Source organism: Ascidiella aspersa, chromosome 7 (genome assembly GCF_963924565.1).
Source record: "Ascidiella aspersa chromosome 7, kaAscAspe10.2, whole genome shotgun sequence".
Taxonomy (NCBI): Eukaryota; Metazoa; Chordata; class Ascidiacea; order Phlebobranchia; family Ascidiidae; genus Ascidiella; species Ascidiella aspersa.
Window position 1 is genome coordinate 5,602,253 of NC_139453.1, and position 18,875 is coordinate 5,621,127.

At 34.9% G+C, this 18,875-nt stretch overlaps 2 protein-coding genes across 2 annotated transcripts; one reads left to right on the forward strand and one right to left on the reverse strand.

Annotated features, from left to right (window-relative positions):
- Positions 1-1,569: 1,569 nt before the first annotated feature.
- LOC146137398 (importin subunit alpha-7-like) lies at positions 1,570-13,473 on the reverse strand. The gene is made up of 13 exons (XM_083394901.1): positions 13,216-13,473; positions 12,666-12,756; positions 12,044-12,145; positions 10,956-11,179; positions 10,061-10,149; positions 9,647-9,746; positions 9,055-9,185; positions 8,175-8,286; positions 7,352-7,464; positions 6,296-6,436; positions 5,932-6,104; positions 5,518-5,636; positions 1,570-3,013 (listed from the first exon to the last, which is right to left on the reverse strand). The coding sequence occupies exons 1-13, from the start codon at positions 13,330-13,332 to the stop codon at positions 2,945-2,947; spliced, it is 1,581 nt and encodes a 526-aa protein (XP_083251027.1). The 5' UTR covers positions 13,333-13,473; the 3' UTR covers positions 1,570-2,944.
- A 2,006-nt stretch (positions 13,474-15,479) lies between these two features.
- Positions 15,480-18,379, forward strand: LOC146137399 (protein MIX23-like). Its single transcript, XM_083394143.1, has 4 exons — positions 15,480-15,606; positions 16,301-16,426; positions 17,513-17,659; positions 18,080-18,379. Exons 1-4 carry the CDS (start codon positions 15,553-15,555, stop codon positions 18,188-18,190), a joined length of 438 nt encoding a protein of 145 aa, XP_083250269.1. The 5' UTR covers positions 15,480-15,552; the 3' UTR covers positions 18,191-18,379.
- The last annotated feature ends 496 nt before the right edge of the window (positions 18,380-18,875 follow it).

Sequence of the window (18,875 nt, forward strand, 5' to 3'; positions counted from 1 at the left end):
TTGAAAGTTGCGACACTAGCAATAACATTTTTATCCAGTGGTTCTTTAACTGTAGGCAACTACCATATACGGGGGAGTTTGGCGTCTTTACGGATTCATTTTGACAATAAGAGTCGGTATTTTTGACTGTTAATACCTAAACCTATAGTCATCAAAAAACCTTTCAGTTTAACAGTACAAATTATTCCGCCATTCCCGCTTTATTTTGTCTCTTGATGGGTTACTAAAAATCTTACAAACACTGTTAAGAACGGACAGAAGTTAATTGTGATGCGAGTGTTTGACAAGAGCAGTCGTATTGGCGAAGTGTAAACATTTAACTAGAAAAAAACATTGAGTTGCTACTACATTGTCGCTTCAGCTTTGCATTTTACTTGCCCAACTGACTTTTCAATGGCTACGTCTCAATTTCAGCTAACACAATGAGAGCATTATAAAATTACAGGAAAAAAGAATACACAAAACTTGGTAACACCAAAGGGGCTGCCACAGTTACATTACTTGCAAAAATGCATCAAGACATTTTTATATTTTACCTTTCACCGTGACCTGAAGGGCAGTGGTGAAATTGTTTGCTAAAAAAGGCCAAAGTTTTAGGCATAATATAACATGGAGAACACAAATGCCATCCAAAATATCCCACTTAACGTACTTGATTTGGTATTACATATTAACAAGCATTTATAAGACAGTCCAAAATGAAAAATAATTTCGGCATGGCTTCAGAAAAAAGCAAGAAATTGTTCGGCCATAATATCTTTTCGTTTTATGATACAAACTTATGTGTTTTTTATCTAAATTTCGTAAATACAATTCAGAAAGACAACAACTATTTTAAGAATAAGTTAAACAACGCGAAAAAGCCTATGATATGAAATCCGTAATCGTTGGTCAATAAGCAGCTTCCGAGGGGCTAGATTACAGTATAATAAACACGTGAATGTATCTTTCATTAATCAGAATAGAAGTGTTACTGTTAATCTTTTACTATAACTAGACAGATATTTCCATACGTACAGAATTGCCTTTAAAACATGTTTTTAGAATTTACGAGACAAAACTTGATATCCTAAGTGTAGGACAGCGACAAGTGTTTTTAGCTTGATCATATAGAAGACACAATAATATTATAGATAAGTTTAACACCAAAAACAATCAACGTGTTCATGTGGTATTTTGAGACCACTAATTGTGTGTAGCGTGTGTTGGTTAACAAAAAAACGACGCGGACATTATAGTTATGTCCGATATCAGCGCACAGAACCGATACAAGGTGCGGTAGACTGCTGCCGACCTACAAAAAAACTACCACCTAAAAAATTACCTTTGCGTCCTGTAAATTTTTTTCAAAATAGCAAATTATGTCGTTTGGTATCGGGATAGGACAGGATGTACTTTTCGTCCAAAATATTGAGTTAAAGGTATTGGGCCAGACTTGGACAACTAGATAAATCTAGTTTTCTAATTCAACGAATTAGAGCAAAATGACAAATTCTAATCCAATTTTAAAAAGCTAAAATAAATCTAGTTGTTCAAGTCTATATCGGAGTAGAAAACTAAAACTAATAGGTATTGTCGATGTGGATCTCAACCAAATATTCGAAACGCATCATAGTAAATGCAAAGTTTTGTCGATTGGTACGTTTGAGCAAAATGCCGACTTTCCTACATGTTGTAACCTGATAAACAAAAAAGCCGATAGAGTGGTAGCAGCAAAACAGAGACAGTCTCCAGTTTGCGTAAAACTGTTCAAAAAAAGTGTTTTTACCACCCAAAACGAAATCCCAAAGTCTTTGAAAAACAACGCGAACCAGACAAGCGTGAGAAAAACACATAAAAACAAAGCAACAAGGCAAAAAAAGGAATAGGACGGCTTTTGCGGAAGCGACAGAAAAGAGCGCGGATAACCGGCAAAGTTCTTATAAGAACGATATTGTAGCCGCCTTTGAGTAATGTACTAAGCCCAACAAAGTAACCCGACCAAAGGGAGCTTGATTCTCTAACCCGTTGGTGACTACTTAATGGGGCCTAGTACATCGCCTTGTAAAGCGGCCACTAATTCCCTAAGTGAAGCGAGACCCGAAAACAAGCGAGCAGTTAAATGGGGATATTATTTCGAGTTTTGAAACAAAGGCCTTTTGCGATTTGTGGCTTTCATGTAACTGCAAGGGTTAAACACAAATAAACGCTTTTTTGCTTTCAAGTTTAAACATTTTTTTGTCTTGCGTACAAAGTAACTTACAGAAAAAAAATGATGTCGAAAACTTTTCTGCAGAAATCCATTGTTTTTTCTCAAGCCAGGTTTGACCTAAAGCGTTCAAAATTGAGCGTCACTATTTTTAGGCCTGTTATACTGTAACGCCGTAACACAAGGAAATTCAATTATTCTGGTTTATAATACAGGTTTGCCACACAGTTTCAAAGATTTCAAGACTATGTGGAAAACCTGTAACAGTTTCTCGGTGTTTCAATTCGCCTTTCGTCCCGTTGGAATAAAACAAGCGCTTCGATCGAACAATTTTCTAAAGGTATATACTCACAAGGTCGCATTGCGGTGTGCTACGTTACGGAAAAATTCTTAAATAAAACGCGTTATATTTGCACGATAGGGAGAAGACGCTTTTACAGATCGTTCTATTCAAACCGAGAAAATGGCGTTCGCAAGCATTCATTTCCACTTGAGTTCGTTTGCAAACGACCCAACGCGAAGGCCAGCCACATAAGAGAATTGGAAGCCATTTTGTGTCCCGGGCCAAACTTGAACGACTAACACACGGAAAGATGCATGGGGGAGTTTTTGCTATGTTTTAAGTTCATAGAGGTGTGTTGGGCGTCGGGCTAGTGTTGGGCAACTGTCCCCGGTGGAACCATTGGAGCCGGCTGGCCGCGGGACATCGGGCGCCGGGGGTGCTTTTTAGGGGGGGCTGGTGACTGCAAAGCCCGGTCAGAACTTAAACTCCTCCATTTTTGTGTCGTCGGTCTTGAAGGCAAATTGCTTCGCGGATTCGTCAACCTGAAAAAGTGAAAAGGTTAAAAAAGCTCAACCATTAATTCCAATCCTAACTCAAATTCTAACCCCATTCATTACTAACCCCTGACCCTAAGCAAGGAGAAACAGTCAGCTACAAAAACAAAGTCGAACTATACAGTACCTACCAGTGTTGTAAACAAGTCATTTTTAAATGACTTAAGTCCCAGTCAAGTCATTTGAAAAATAACTTAAGTCCAAGTCAAGTATTTTGCAAAAATAACAAGTCAAGTCCCAGTCCAAGTCATTATGAGAGCAAGTCAAATTCAAGTCATGTCTTTGACATTAAATTAACTGTTAAACTACTAAAATCGGTAAAATCGACCGATCATAAGCATTAATTTAACTAAAAAATAACACAAACGCAATATACAGCAACAAAAGTGTTTAATGGGCAAAACTTAAGATAAATGTTAATAAAAAACACTTAATTTAATCCCAAGTTATTTGACAAAACGACTCAAGTCAAGTAAAGTCATTTAAAAACAGTGACTTGAGTGTACTTAAGTCAAGTCAATGACTTAAGTCATTACAACACTGGTACCTACTAAACAAGTCCCCGCCCGCATGACTTGCAAAAATTAAATAAAACAATTCACATATTCGTTGAACAAAGTAGTCAGACATTCAGATGCCCGATACTAGGGTAGCGTTAAGGCAGATCCAATATCAAACAAGAGACATGTTAGTTATGGTTTTCTATCCAGCGATTTATACCTAAATATCGGGCAAAAAGCAGTGTTGTAAACGGTCATTTTGAAAGGCTATATTGATTGCAGCATTGGCGCCCGAAATACATGATAAGGTGGTCGTTTTACTAGTTTTTTAGTTTACCGTCAATTGTCATGCTTCAATATTTTATTGTTTACTTTTATTGGTTTGTTGATGGCTGCGCTCTGATTTTATTTATTTGTACTCTTACAGGAACTGACGATGCCACTTGGCGAAATATATTTTCCTTCTAAAAAAAACGTCTGATCCTGTTTTTACTCATGTTTTTAACTATGAGTTTTACTTGTTGATATACGCGTCAGCGGAGCAGTGATCGACTGGCTAAAACCTGCCGCCGATGGTTTTGGATTCTATAAAGATAAACCCTAATGTTGAATGTTTTACTAAACGTGAACGGTATGGCTTTTGTTGCCTCAAAGCAATGGCTTCCAATGTATATTAGGGTGGCGAAGGGTAAAAAATGGGTCGCGCTGTTACGATTTAAATCTTCAAAAAATTGGAACTGTTTTAATATTTAAGTTCGTTGCCTTCCATTCAAAAGCATTTTTTTCAATTTTGTCCTATTGAACTGAATTAGTACATCATAAGCAGATTTCGGAGATTCAACTTTAAGTAAGTTTCTTCAATAAATAAAATAGGTAAACTCATTCGCATTAAAATACTGATGATGCTTTTAAGATTGAAATATATTTATCTTATAACATCTAAACAAACTGATTTTCGGTTTACTAAGTTGTTTTCTAGTGCATTAAGCGAAATACGACAACCACAAGGCATTGTTGTTATTATTATGTGTCATAATAACACCGTCGCTGCATGGGTTGCCTGACTGCCTTTCATAGCGGCTTCAGGAATCAATTTTGATTGATTGTTGTCGTGCGCTTGGGACTAATAAGGACGGGAAGGCAATTACGCAACGACCAACATCAGGCATTATTTCGAAAACAGAGACGTTTTTCGATCGTGACACTGAAGATACGCAATACACATGTGCGCCAATTGGTCATTCCAGTGTTTTTTTACGGAGTTTTTTTTCAAATTTCTCCAGCGGTTTCTCAAAAAATAATAAATAATTCGTTTAAGCAAATATGGCTATTTTTTGGTATTTAAATGGAACACTCGCGGCTCCTAAAACTACTTAGCGGTCACCCAAAACAAACCTTAAAAAAAACTGGCCATTGCAATCAGCCACTTCAAAATTACAATGCTTACAATCAGTGTTGTGATAAATTAACTTAGGTTGAAGTGAAATTACGTCACTGTTGTCAAATGGTTTGACTTAACATAAGTCTTTTGACCAAAACGAATTAAATTGACTTAAACATTTGGACAAGTGACTTGAATAGCACTTAAGTTATTGTGCCGAATATCTTGGGTTAAAATTAAATGTTTTCATCAATTGGAGTATTAATCTCAAATTGTTCACAAAAAACAACTTGCTTTCTGTGTATTGCGTTTGTTATTTTTAGATGAGTTTAATGTCAATGAATTGACTTGCTTTAATAATGACTTGACTGAAACTTTACTAGGACTTAGGTCACTTTAAAATGACTTATTTGCAACAATGCTTTGCAACAAAACAATAAGGGCTTTCCGAAAAATAAAACATGATTCCCGCATCACAAAACATTGTTCAAATGAGCTGAAACTTTGTGGACAACAATTCTAGGTGTCTATCTCTGAAAACAGGTGTCTTTTCTATGGGTCGATATCATTTGCTGACTCGCCCTGGCCCCAAGGTATTATGCGCAAGTTACCTGAGGTGCGAGCTCTTGGTCTTCATCGTCCGAACCAAAGTACTTCTCGATCATATCGAACGTCTTCTGGTAGATTTCGTGGTTTTGGTGAGTCTGCAGACTTTCGATCTTATCCAAACCTGCATCGCATGACAGGTGAATACATAGGATTGGGCGCAATTGGACAGAATCGAACAACTAGACAATTCTAGTTTTCTAATTCCATTATTTAAAGCAAAATGCGACTAATTCTAATCTAATTTGTAAATTGCTTGTGTGCTCCAATCTTAGTTCTAATCGAATTTAGATTTATTCCTTTTCCAGGTAAATTCTCACCAGAGTTATTTTTTTTTCGTAGTAGCGTGCTTATATTTTGGTCTTAGTGGTAAACCTGGCTATAACACTTCCCAGCCAGAGAGTAACAAATAATCCAACCTTGGCATTCTTCGACGGCCAGAGCGAACTGGTTTGTTCCTGTTTCCTGCATCTCGATCTTTCCCAGTCGGAGGATGTTCTCGAGTCCGTTGAGAGCGACCAGGATGATCTTTGCGTCTTGTGCGGCAAGAAGATCACACAGAGGAGCGATGCAGTTGATGCTGACAAGGTATCTGCGAGTGGAGATCGACCGATGTCATTTTTTACTCAATACACGATCTTTAACGTTTTTGCAAACCGATCCAGAGTTTTTCATGTACCAGGAATATAGCAATATAGTTCAAAAACCTTTCAACGGCAAAGACTTTTTGCCTTATATTTTGTTGTTTGATATCAAAAAGATCACATTTAAAAGTGCACCAACTTGATTTGTGAAGGGTTGCCTCCCGAAGTGGCATTCGTGATTGCCCAGGCGCCTTCTTTCCTCGTCTTGTAATCGGCGGTGTGCATTACTTCAATCAGCTTCGGGAAAATATTGGAGTCGATTGCTTGCTGGATTTGCTGCCTATAAAGGAAAACGGCATTTTTCGCAAAATTACAAATGAGGAAAAGTCATTCTAAATTTTGGAGCATAGTGGTTGGAGGTTGTAGTAAGACGTAGTAAGAATATCAAAGCCCATACAGAAGTAGGTAGCATTTTGTATATGTCGACTAACTCTCAGCTAACTTTCAACATCGATGTACTTAAAACGCATATCAGTTAGCGCTTTTAGGTGTCGGTAAGCAAAAATACAAAATACAAAAAATCGGATATCGGTATTGGTCAAAAAATTGATATCTGTCGAGTGTCGATCATATTGTAGGAAATTCGATAGCTGGTAGAAAAATAATTCAGTGGTTCTCAGACTGTTCTACATTACCACTGATGGTGTACGGAAGGTTATTATATGGATTACAATCAGTGTTCAGTTAATATGCTTGAGTTTAGGGACAAGCGTTATACTATTGTGGCTAGTACACCGAAAGCCATTGCAGACTCACCGAGTCTAGTGAGTCTGCAAATGGCTTTCGGTGAACTAATTATACGTAAGCCGCAGTCGTTGGTCAAAAAGCAACTTCAGAAGGGCTAGATCTCAGTTGTTAACACACATATGTGTGCATGTTTCATTGATTATTGTGGCTATTTTGAGTTACAACTAATTGTATAGTATGTGCAGATTTGGAAAGTGAGTTTTTACATTAGTTCTTTTGTTGGTTTATAATACAAAACTAGATTTCGTTAGAATATCAAAGCACATACAGAAGTGAGTATCATCAGAAATTGGTATTAATTTGATATTTCTACTACGTCTTACTACAACCTTCAACCATTATGCTCCATAACTAGATTTAAACAAGATATTTGTATTTGAACCAGGCCGTATGCAGAGAGAGTAAAAAGTAACAATGTAGAGGACGTGGACAAAAAAGTTGCACGAACCTGTTTCCAGCGGTAATATTGGAGATTGTCCAACAAGCTTCCTTCTTGATGGAGTCTTTGTTGATTGACAGGAGGTGGTTGAGGGCGGGTAGCACAGAACAATTAAGAATCACCTGAAATAACACACACTGTAATAGTGACAGTAAACTACATTTGCATTAGGAGCAACTTAAGTCTAAACAGGTGCAGGAAATTATGTTTGCTAAATTTCCAAGTAATTAGAGCTGCATTCTTGGTAAACTTAAACTGAGGGGAAAAGATTTAGGAAATTCAACTTGCTCCATAATTTACAAAATGCTTAATGCAACATTTCCACAGAATGCTTCTCTGCGCCCTTGGAAAATTGAAATAACGCACAACAGCTTAAAAGGCCTTGTTTTAAAACATTGAACATCGCATACGGCAGTAAAACAACGAAGTTTTATCAATAGTTTTAAGTATGGATGTCCAATAATATCAGATCGGAGCCGACACCCGATGCCAAGTGTTGCTATCGTTACTTGTGGGATACTAGGGTGGTGTCGGTGCCGATCTGATACCGAATTAGTAAATGAATTTTACAAACGATTTGCGAATCCTACGAAACGATTCTACACTAAAAGGCAAATTTCATAACAAAATTAGTTTAACACCGGGAATTAAAAAAGTCGAAATCATGTTAAAGCAAATGTTTGCGTACTAACCAGTAAATAATCACTTTGTTTGAATATTTTAATTTCAATTAGTTTCCTGTTTTAAACATGAAAACGACGTCATTTGGCATTGGGATACTTTTTAAAATAAAATGTCAAGTACCAGACATCCCTAGTTTTAACTCTCTTACCTGCGTCTGTACATCATCCCCAGTTACGATGTTGCCGACAGCTCGTAAAGCGCTTGAAATCACGGCGTGGTGCTCGTGCATCAGCAGTTCCACCAGCCTCCGACATACACCACTTAAATCGAATTAATAAACTTTTTAGTGAAAAAATGGTTTACACAATGAATTTAGTCAAACGAACAGATTTCTACTTAAGGTAGTTGTTTCTTCACTTTTCAAACAAAATTGATATTTGCACATTATTGTTATTTTTGGATGTTGGTCAATGACATTTTAACTGCTTTTATTCAGGTGAGTATTCAAATAATAAAGAAATAAAAGACGTGAGAAATCACTTGTCTTCCCTGACAAAAAGTTTTACCCTAATGTAACATGAAGTAATATAAATCAGTGCTTTTCAACCTTTAAAATCTCCATCCGCGCGAAACAAGCAAAGTTTACAACCTTTAGTTTAAATGTGAAATATCAATGAGCGGTTTTGTGTATTAAAACCGTGTGCCTAAGTCTTGACCAATATCAAATTGGTAGCTTAAGCTGCAATGAACCACTATGAGACTCTGTTACTGTACCTGTAACGCATAAGTGGGCGCACCAGCTTATTTGATTACTGTATTGCACATAATGATAAATAATTATGCATCATTTTCATCAGCACATTTATCCGCACAACGTTAGTCATCCGCCTTACAATATTTTTCATCCGCACAAGTGCGTACCATCCCACGGGTTTGAAAAGCACTGATATAAATAATGCCAACCATTGGTTTAAAAACAACCTAAACACACAATATTTTATTATTTTTTTTATATTTGATCTTATATTCATATTAATAACGTCAAGTTGTTTTGAAAAATATTTACTAAGATAATTGACAAGCTTCACCTGTCGATGACCATTTGAATTTTCTCGTTTGGTCCGTCGGAAAGGTAAGATAAAGCCCAGCAAGTGTCGGCCAAAACATCTGGCTCTTCGTTGAAAAGCAGCCTCGCCAAAATCGGCAGGCAAGGAGACACCTAGTCATATCATTACAAAACTTAATTAACGTGAAAAAAAAGTGATTTTAGTGTCTCTGAATTTATATTCAAATTATTTTAATGAACATTTGGGTATAAAAACAAATTATTAACTGTAAAATTTCAGGAAATAAATAGCATTAATGTTCTATTGTGGCCAAAAACGTTTTGTTCACTTGTGTTTTTTCAAAGGATCACATCATGTTTATTCTTTTTTTTGCAATTTTTCAGGAGGCAGGAACTTTTTTGGTAAATTTTGCGACAAAGACTTTTTCGGTAAATTTTCTAACAAACTTGTCAAACATTAACGGTCATGTTAAAAGTAGTGCAAACCACACACTATGCAAGCATGCATCCTCTTAGGGTTTCCATGCAGTTAAGAGTAAGAAGGACCAAATTAATGAGATATGGTAATATTTATATTAACAGGAAGGAACAGAAATCAATGGGCTCTGTCAGACCTTCTGGAAGTTGGGTGGGGGATTTTTTCCTCGACAAACGTTGGAGATTGCCCACACAACGTTACGCAGCATGGACAGCCTTGTACTGGACTGAGCCAACCTAGTGGGAAAGAAAATTTTCATTAATTTTCCTTGTGGGAAGAAATATGAGTCAAAAATTAGCTCACACAGCTGTAAATAGAATTAACTGGTAATTTATGGGGCATCAACTACTAAATGAAAGCTAACAAGTGTAAAACGATAAGTAGTTTTTCGCAATAAAATTTTAAAACACTGATATGTAGCCAAGTATGTTTTTGCAAACTACAATCAGTTTTTCAATATTAGATGAAAATTATTGTAATAAAAAAAGCAATTTTAAGAGGTAGTTTAATTGGATAATTTGATCAACATGAATAAATCAGGTAAACTTACTCTATAAGAGGGGGCACGATTCCACATCCTATTACATAATCTCTGCATTGCGAACTGTCCCCTGCAATATTGCCAAGAGCCCAAACGGCCTACAAACAAAACACAACAATGGATATGGCTAATACTTTATTTATCATCTGAAAAATAATATATTTATATATTTTAAAACACACTTTAAATGGAACAGTTTTCAGTAGTTTAGCAGCCCATCAATGTCCTTAAAAATGTAATACAAAAAATACAGGAAAAACACCTATCCATGATCTAAACCAGGGATGTCCAACCTTTTAGCAGAATGGGCCGCATTGCCACAAAACCTCTTAAATTAAAGGGGTGATGTTATAAGTTACGACATGAGTTATTGTGACGTCATAGAACAACTTAACTTATAAACACCTGCTCTTAACTTATAAACACCTACATAAGATTTTTTAGGCCTACATCAAATACTGCGCGTTCTACACGTTTTGATGATAGTTGAAATTGTTTTCAATAAAGGCTACTGAGAGTGAGAGTAAGTGGTGGGCCGCACGTAAATATCAGGCGGGCCGCAAGTTGGACATCCCTGATCTAAACTATTTACATTTAACCTTGTTGAAAACGTTTCGATACGAACTTGTATCATCTTCAGTTAATGTGACTGAGAGGTAAATCTAAAAATCACTTATAAATTGTTGGACGCAGTTGTTATCAGAGTTTCCATAGTCAAATAAATAATCTTTTATAAATGATGCTTTGATTTACTTCTCAGTCAGATTAACTGAAGATGATACAAGTTTGTATTGAAACGCCTTAATCAAGGTAATTTTTTTGTTTTCAACTATAAACATTTTGGCTTTGCAATTCATTATCAATCTACATTACAGATCCGTTTTTAGTGTACCCAAAAACTTACCTGTTCTCTAACTTCTTCATGTGGTGATTTCAGCAGAGTTATGAACACTGGAACCGCGTTCGCCTCAATCACAACCCTGGTTTGTGTGTTGCTGCCCGAAGCAATGTTAGTAAGTGCCCAGGCAGCTTCGAACTGCAGAGTAGGCTGGTCGACCAGGCTCAACATATTCACAAACTCTGGCACCAAACCGGTCTTGATAACCTCGTCTATTGGTGGGTTTGGTTCTGTGAAGCAAGCAAATCTGTGGTTGAAGCTAACGGAATAATCTTATGGACATTGTATTCCAAATTCTAAGCAAAAAAATGGATAAAACAAAAACATTTTTGTATTCAAAGGGCAAAAAACTTCATATTATGTATTCAAGTCAATGACTATAATCCATTGCGTAATGAGATTAAAAGCATGTCAATAAGACATTTGTTAGTGGTTGATCACAGGACATCTTTGTGGTATGTCAGGTGTAATGTTGGTTAGACTTCAAGATGTATTTATGAAAAAAATGTATGCTTCGTATATCTGTTGTAAGTTGGGTGCTAGGTTTCTGTTTTTAAGTAGAAGTTTTAAGGCAACAATCTAAAATGTTTACATCTTGAAAGTGCAATGTGTGAAAATAGTTTTGTAGGTTGTACTATGACTTGGTTCTAAAAAAACAATTACTAAATTGACTATAATTTCCATATTGAATAAAAAACTTTTATCAGAAAAAAAATCAATAGTCAAACAAACTAGCAGTATTGGATGATGTACAAAATTGCAAGCCACAAAATTATTTCAATACATTTATTCAAAGCTTTTCGGGTTTTAACAATAGCCATGAGTCCACAATTTAATTTGAGCTAGATGTAATATACATAAGAATGTATACGAACAAAAAATATGAAGAATTTCTGAAAAAATAGTATTTTGTTTAACATTGGTCTTGATGTGTATGGGCAAAATTATATAGTCTTTAAAATTAAGTCAACGCAAATTTTATTTTCTCATCTGTTTCACAAACCATGGACAACAAATTTCCCCCAGTTTAGCACACAAGCCACAGAGCATTCGCGGGATCATAATTTTAAATAGGTGGAGTTAGAACAACAAACCTTTGGATAGAAGTCTTCTAAACTTTTGGGTGTAAATGTATTTCTGCTCCAAGCTGCCATTTAAAACCGCCTCGACCATTTCTTGGTCAATCAGCTCGCCATCTAAGAAGAGGCATGTTTAGACAGAAATTATTTTATCCTGTTGACAATTTTTGTATGTAAATTATATCAAGTAATGATGTGTCTACTAGAAGTGTTCAACGGCTGGGTTTGGTGTGTTTATATAGACCCAAATAAATACAAGGCCAGAGCTACAGGCAATTTTGTATTTAACCCATCAGCATTAAATAACCTTAGGCCACCAAAATACACCTCAAAGTTTAGGGTGAAAAATTCCTAAAATTTGCAGTGATAAATATTTCACAGAAAGCTGTTGTAATATCATTGTGCTTAAGGAAATGAGACTTGAATGTAGCTTGTAACCATACCTTTAGAATTTCATTTAACCAAGTACTGATATGCTTACCAATAAGTTGGAAAGCTGCATAAAATCAAGAACATACAGAAAAAAAGTGTATTTCACCACTGGGTTATTTTTCAACATTCATATAACTGATGTTTTTTTTTTATAAATATTGAGATTGAATCATGTCGTTGTTATAAGAGCAATTTAATAATCAACCTGAAGTTGAATGAATCATTGCAACTTGTATGTTGTCTCCGCTGCCACTAACTTCTTCATCGTTTAGCGTCACATTACGGCGTTTAAATACCTGTGTAAAAACAACAAAGCATCTAGTCTATTTTAGAAAATCAATAAAAGATTTAATATTCAAATTGACATTTCTCAGTAAATGACACACTTGGCTTTGAATTGAGCAATTAGTCATTTTTGTCTGATTGCATATTGATTTTGTTTTTAATAATTTATGCTTCATTTTATACCATGTATATGTCTGGATAAACAAGACTATGTTATAAACAGTTTAAACTAACATAAATACTTAAACACTATAAGCGTATTTTTTTTCTACGTTGAACTGAATATTAATCTGATGGAAAACTTCCATACAATGTAGCTAATTACCAGACAACAATGATCACAACATTAGTTTAATCACAAACACGGTTTGCAACGAAACAGTACTGTTTGGTTTTGATGAGCAAGCAAAACAGGATGTTGGTTAAAAACTACCAAATATTCTGCCATTTAAACAGCACTAAAACTTTACCTGTTCATCCCGCTTTTGTTTCCGCAACTGTATTCCTTCCTCTTCGCGTTTTCGTCTCAGTTCGTCCTGATCTTTTGCTTTGTTCTTGTAGTTTTTCATTCTTTCTTTTGAAGCCATTTTGAGGAGCTGCTTTTGTTATTTTCTGTCCGACTGTAATTTTTTTTATATTTATTCCTGATCCACTTTACCCTTTTGCTTTGTTTAGAAAATGGTTGTTACCATTTCAAAAATTTGTATCAATTTGTAGGACAGTTTTAATAAATTATAGATTCTGTTGAAAGTTATATGGAAAAGATTTAAAAGAAAACGCAAAGATTGGGTAACTAATGTTTAATATGTCAATTTTTTATTGGTTTAAATGTGTATATATAGTACAAATAAAATGGAAAAATTCAATGACAATTTGGCACTATATATACACAGACCGTTTTATGTTTGTCAGCAGTTTACATAAGTATAAGGACCGAGTGCAAGCGACATGTAACTGTGACTTTGATTTTATATTGGGAATGTTTCGGTTTTTCTTTAGAACGATACATTTTCTCAGGAATAATGTGATATCGGATTGTGTAGTGTCATTAATATTGAAGCTTAAAAACAAGTTGTCAAGCAAATAATCACATCCCCATTGATTTAGGGAACGTCAAAGCAAATAAAACAGTTTTACACTAAAAAAATAGAATGTATTACATTTTATTTGAATGTTTTACACTAAATTTAATTCAGTAACGTGTAGTTAGATAAAAGGTTATTTACTTTGTACAATGAAATGGCAATATTTTAACACTATTATCAAGTATAAGAATTGATCAAAATGGACATTTAACATCTTCAGCACTGGTCTAGAATTCCATCACAATTTTGTCTGGCTAATATTATTTGAGTTAGGTTGTGAGCTAGCATTTGGGTTTGATGGGTCAAAAACTATTAATATTATGATGCTTATTTTATTTCGTTCTTACAATTTTTGACAAGGTTTTCTTACTGTAAGAAAGGTGGATTTTCACACCAGCGCGGCATATTCTACTAAAAGCAATGTCAATAAAATGTTACAGCCTGGTCATAAAGTATTCTAAAGAAAACAAATTTGAAATAAGGACAGGTATTGCTGTTTTAGGTTTTGGATAAGCGCCAAAGGTCGCTGGTCTAAATTCTACCATTTTTTTTACATTAATCTAGTAGACACATCATCATTAAAGATGTCAAAATTAAAATTGCAAAGAAAAGAAAACCTTGCACCGCAACCCAAATATTGTTAGGATTGAAAATCCCCGGACATAAATGTGGTAGAATTCTAGACAAGCGCCTGGCAAAGGTCTAAAATTCCAATTAAAACACTATTTTAGTTTAATTGAATGATACACATGAACTGTCTCGCGGTGGGTTATCTAACAGCAATATTACTTTAAATGTAAAACAGAAAAATTAGAACATTGATATTCTAAACATACAAAGACAATTTTTAATTAATACGTTTAAAGAAATCAACTAATATAGGCATATATAACTGTTGGCCATATTCGCTAACTTTATTTCAGGCTCGTTTGCCCACCAAATAGAAATGTGGTTTGGAACAGCAGGAAAAATTAGAAATCAGATTTTAAAGCAAAATATTGACCTTAAAAGAAGATTCGTTGATGACCATCTTAAAAATAATAATTTCCCGACCACCGTAAAACAAATTTAATTTGACTTTTAGAAGAGATTTAAGTGTAAATTTTCTTTGGCAAAAAATCGAATAAAACTTTCTATAAAGGTTATATTAACCTTTTTGCAAGTCAGCATTTTTTCGCCAGTTTTCACAAAGAGTGTAATGATTCCCCGAAATCAACAACATATTAACCTGTTTTGTTTCCAATGTCTAACAATCTCAGGCCCTTAAACGCCAACACAGAGTAGCAATTGTGCTTAACCACCGATACAAATAAGGTTTACATTTTCTGGAGTTTAGATGGACAATTTACTCATCGGGGTGTGCACAGAATGCAGATACCGTGAAGACATCTACACCCTATTTAGCGAAACAACTTTCGTTGAATATCCCATTATTTTCTTTCACAAAAGCAAAACTAGAGTTTAATCTATCGTACAGCCCTGAGCATGGCGGAGCCGTAATCCCGTTTTTTAAGTTTTTATGTCACAACAACATTATAAATTGTTTCTATGTCGTTTGCAACACACCTGGACCACCCACAGTCCCACATCTTTGATTAATTGAGTTGTCCGGTTTATTTTCAAGGAGAAACTTTTGTTCACGCTCTGTCAGTCTTCGTGCCGGCGAGTTGTACAATAACAGACCGCAAGGTGTCCCTAGCACGAGATAGGACGTGCTGCAAGATGGCTGCGCCCTTGGCTGATACCTCTCTGTGCAGCGATTTCAACTTGTTTATGGTAAGTACATTACATTAGGAAGCGCAGGAATGTCAAGCCATTGGGTGAACTAAATTTCATTATATATTCTACAAAACTACTTAAACTTTGGCGTTATAGGAAATTTATAATTGCAAAAACAGTCAATCTGATCATCCTGATCTTGTGCTAAAACATTTGGGCGCTCTTTCACTATTGTACGTGAAAAGTTATGCAAAAAAAAATAATAATAATACCGCATACCACAACGCATATTGTTTGGGTTAGGGTGCGGGTTAGCGTTTGGGTGAGGGTGGGTCAAGTAATATTATGTTTATTATTAATAATAACTTGACCCACCCTCAACCAAACGCTAACCCAAACAATATGTGTTGTGGTATGCGGCATTTGAAGAAAATTTTTTTTTTTATTAATTTTTACGTACAATAGTGAAAGAGCGCCAACATTTGTATAGTTGTAAATGTCTTGTTATAGTTATCCAATTTATCTGCCAAAATTGCAATGAAATGTAGACCTGTTTAGTGTATATATTACACAAATATTCTACTTTAATATTTGTAAAATAAAACACAACTGTTTAGTGTATACAGTAGACAAATCAAATGTTAATCAACTTTAATATTTTGCAAAAAAGAAGATAAGCCTTTTTTATGATGCCTGTTTTCTTGTTGGTACCCTACTGATATTTTATTGCTATGTTATACATTATTTGTAGGGCGCACTAAAGAAGTCAAGATTGATAGATGACAGAATTGTTCATGAGCTAAACACATTAATCCCAACGCAGTCATTTTCTGCTGGCGTCGATGTTTCAGGAAAATGCAAAAGCTTGTATGACGTGGTAATGGTTTGAAACTTAATCTATTTTACTAGATTTTTTTTTAATTATTACTGTTTACATTCTAAATTATACATTGACACATGAAAAAAAATCTGTGCTGGAAAATTGCTCATAACCTATACAATTAATGTGTTAGTGGTTCAAACACGTTTAGATTTAGATTTGGTTCTCAATAATTAAACAATCGGCGTGAATCTAACTGAATTTATTTAATACTTTTTATTAGTTTTACATGTTTTCATTTTAATTACCATTAACAATACAAGAGCTGCAAAGAGCACATTCCTATAAAATAATGGTTATTCAGTTATGCTTTTAATGTTACCAAATGCTTTAATTTTAATGTCTAAGATTTACTTCGGCTTGGTAAAAACAAATATCAAAGCCAATTAGGTCAAAGCAAATCGATATAGTCCTAATAAAAATGTATTGAAACATTTTCAATGACATGACACAGTGTTGTCAACAAGTCATTTTAAATTGACTTAAGTCCCAGTCAAGTCATTTGTAAAACAACTTAAGTCCAAGTCAAGTGTTTTTCAATAAATAACAAGTCAAGTCCAAGTCATCAGTTGCGCAAGTCAAGTCCCAGTCAAGTCATAATTAGAGCAAGTCAACTTTAAGTCATGTCCTTGTTAAAAAATAAAATTTTAAACTATTAAAATTTTTAAATTTGTATGAATATGAGCAATAACTGAACTAAAAAATAAGAAAAAACGCAACATATAGCAGGCAATTTGTTTTATGTGCTAAAATTTGGATAAATAGCTCAATTTTATAAAAAAATATTTGAAAAAAACGCTTTATTTTAACCCAAGTCATTTGTCCAAATGACTTAAGTCAAGTCAAGTAATTTTTCCGAAAGACTTAAGTCAAGTCAAGTCATTTTTCCCAAATGACTTAAGTCAAGTCAAGTTGTTTAAAAACAGTGGCTTAAGTGACTTAAGTCATTACAACACTGACATGACATCAATTTACTCAACCTGTTAGGCTTTGACATTCATTTACAAGATCTTGTTTGTGTTTCCAATAATATTAATCAATTGGATTGCTTCACAGCCATGTCATTATTGTTGAAATGTTTAGATGCAATCAACGCATTCCTCAAGGGTGACTGCCATCAAGCAATGTATTGCTTTACAAACCGACAAAACAAAAGACCTGGTAGAAAAGAAGAAGTTGGACCCTGAAAGCTTTCCAATAAGAAAACAGCTAGGGAGGGAGCAAAACAATGTGAGGTTTTGTGTATTTAAAAGAGGATTAGCAACTTGCGCAGCATTAATTGCTGTATGAGATATGAATTGCACTTAATATCTTATACAGCGTAAAAAACGAATTTTCAAATGATGAGTTCCAGACAATCTTTTCAAAACAACTTAGCAGGGTCAGTCCAAGTCATCAGTTGGTTTAATTTAATATATGAACTAAAAAAAGCAAAACGCAACATACATGAGGCTAATTGTTTTACTTGCAAAAATTAAAATAAATAACCCAATTAAAAGATATTTAATAAAGACACTTACTTTTAACCCAAGTTATTTGACACAATAACTAAGTTAAGGAAAGTCATTGACTTTGCCATGGGCCACACATAGCTCATTTAAAAAATATTTCAGTGAGAATTTTTTATCTTTTACCTTTCTTCCTTTGCAGTTACGATTATTCCAGCAGGAATTAAACATTGAGGAGATTGTGCAGGAAAGAGCTCAAAAAGTATTTTACGAACGTTGCCGTGAATATTACAAGCCAGATTCTTCGTCTTGACACAAACAGTGATGAGAAGTGTTAACTGACGTTTGAAAGTGCTGACGAGTAAGACTGCTTCTAAAAAATCTGTGTAGAAGTTGATAAGTGAACCTCCAAATTATGACCAGCCTTATAAAATACAATGTCAACTACACGTTTTTATGCAATTGTAATGTTCTGTATTTGTAAACGAAATAAAGTGAAATTTCCCCAGCAAAGTGTTCATCGATTTTTATAACCTGAAATAGGGATGACAGATACACACACAATCATGTATTCAACAACTGTGATAAGCCTTCTGAAGCTGCTCTTTGACCAACGATTACAGCTTGCGTTAGTCGGTTGATATAGCGACGGTCTCGGTATGGCCGGAGGTCGTGAGTTCGAACCTCACCGCAGCAAAGTTGTTTTTCTAGCTTGCATTATTAATCGACAGATTCGACGAGTCTGCGATAGCTCTCGGATTGGATCAGAATTGATGCCAAGTGGATGTTGGAGATTTCAGGCTTGAATGAAAACATTATCCAAGAATAGGTATCACCTAGCGCTAGAAATAAAACCTACGGTTAACATTTGTTCAATTCAATCTATTTAGCTTGCTTGAGCATAGTATTGTCGTCATTTGGTATTGGATCGAATTACGTTACTAAATTATCAAAATAAAATGTATCGGACATGACTACCCTTAAACACCCTTTATTTC

Excerpts from the sequence above, each read along its gene's own strand:
- LOC146137398 (XM_083394901.1), bottom strand. The coding sequence starts at position 13,332 with ATGGCTTCAAAAGAAAGAATGAAAAACTACAAGAACAAAGCAAAAGAT. Across the intron at positions 10,150-10,955 it reads ATGAAGAAGTTAGAGAACAG|GCCGTTTGGGCTCTTGGCAA; the intron begins GTAAGTTTTTGG and ends TTTTGTTTGTAG. Across the intron at positions 7,465-8,174 it reads GGGATGATGTACAGACGCAG|GTGATTCTTAATTGTTCTGT; the intron begins GTAAGAGAGTTA and ends GTGTTATTTCAG.
- LOC146137399 (XM_083394143.1), top strand. The coding sequence starts at position 15,553 with ATGGCTGCGCCCTTGGCTGATACCTCTCTGTGCAGCGATTTCAACTTG. Across the intron at positions 15,607-16,300 it reads GCGATTTCAACTTGTTTATG|GGCGCACTAAAGAAGTCAAG; the intron begins GTAAGTACATTA and ends CATTATTTGTAG. Across the intron at positions 16,427-17,512 it reads GCAAAAGCTTGTATGACGTG|ATGCAATCAACGCATTCCTC; the intron begins GTAATGGTTTGA and ends TGAAATGTTTAG.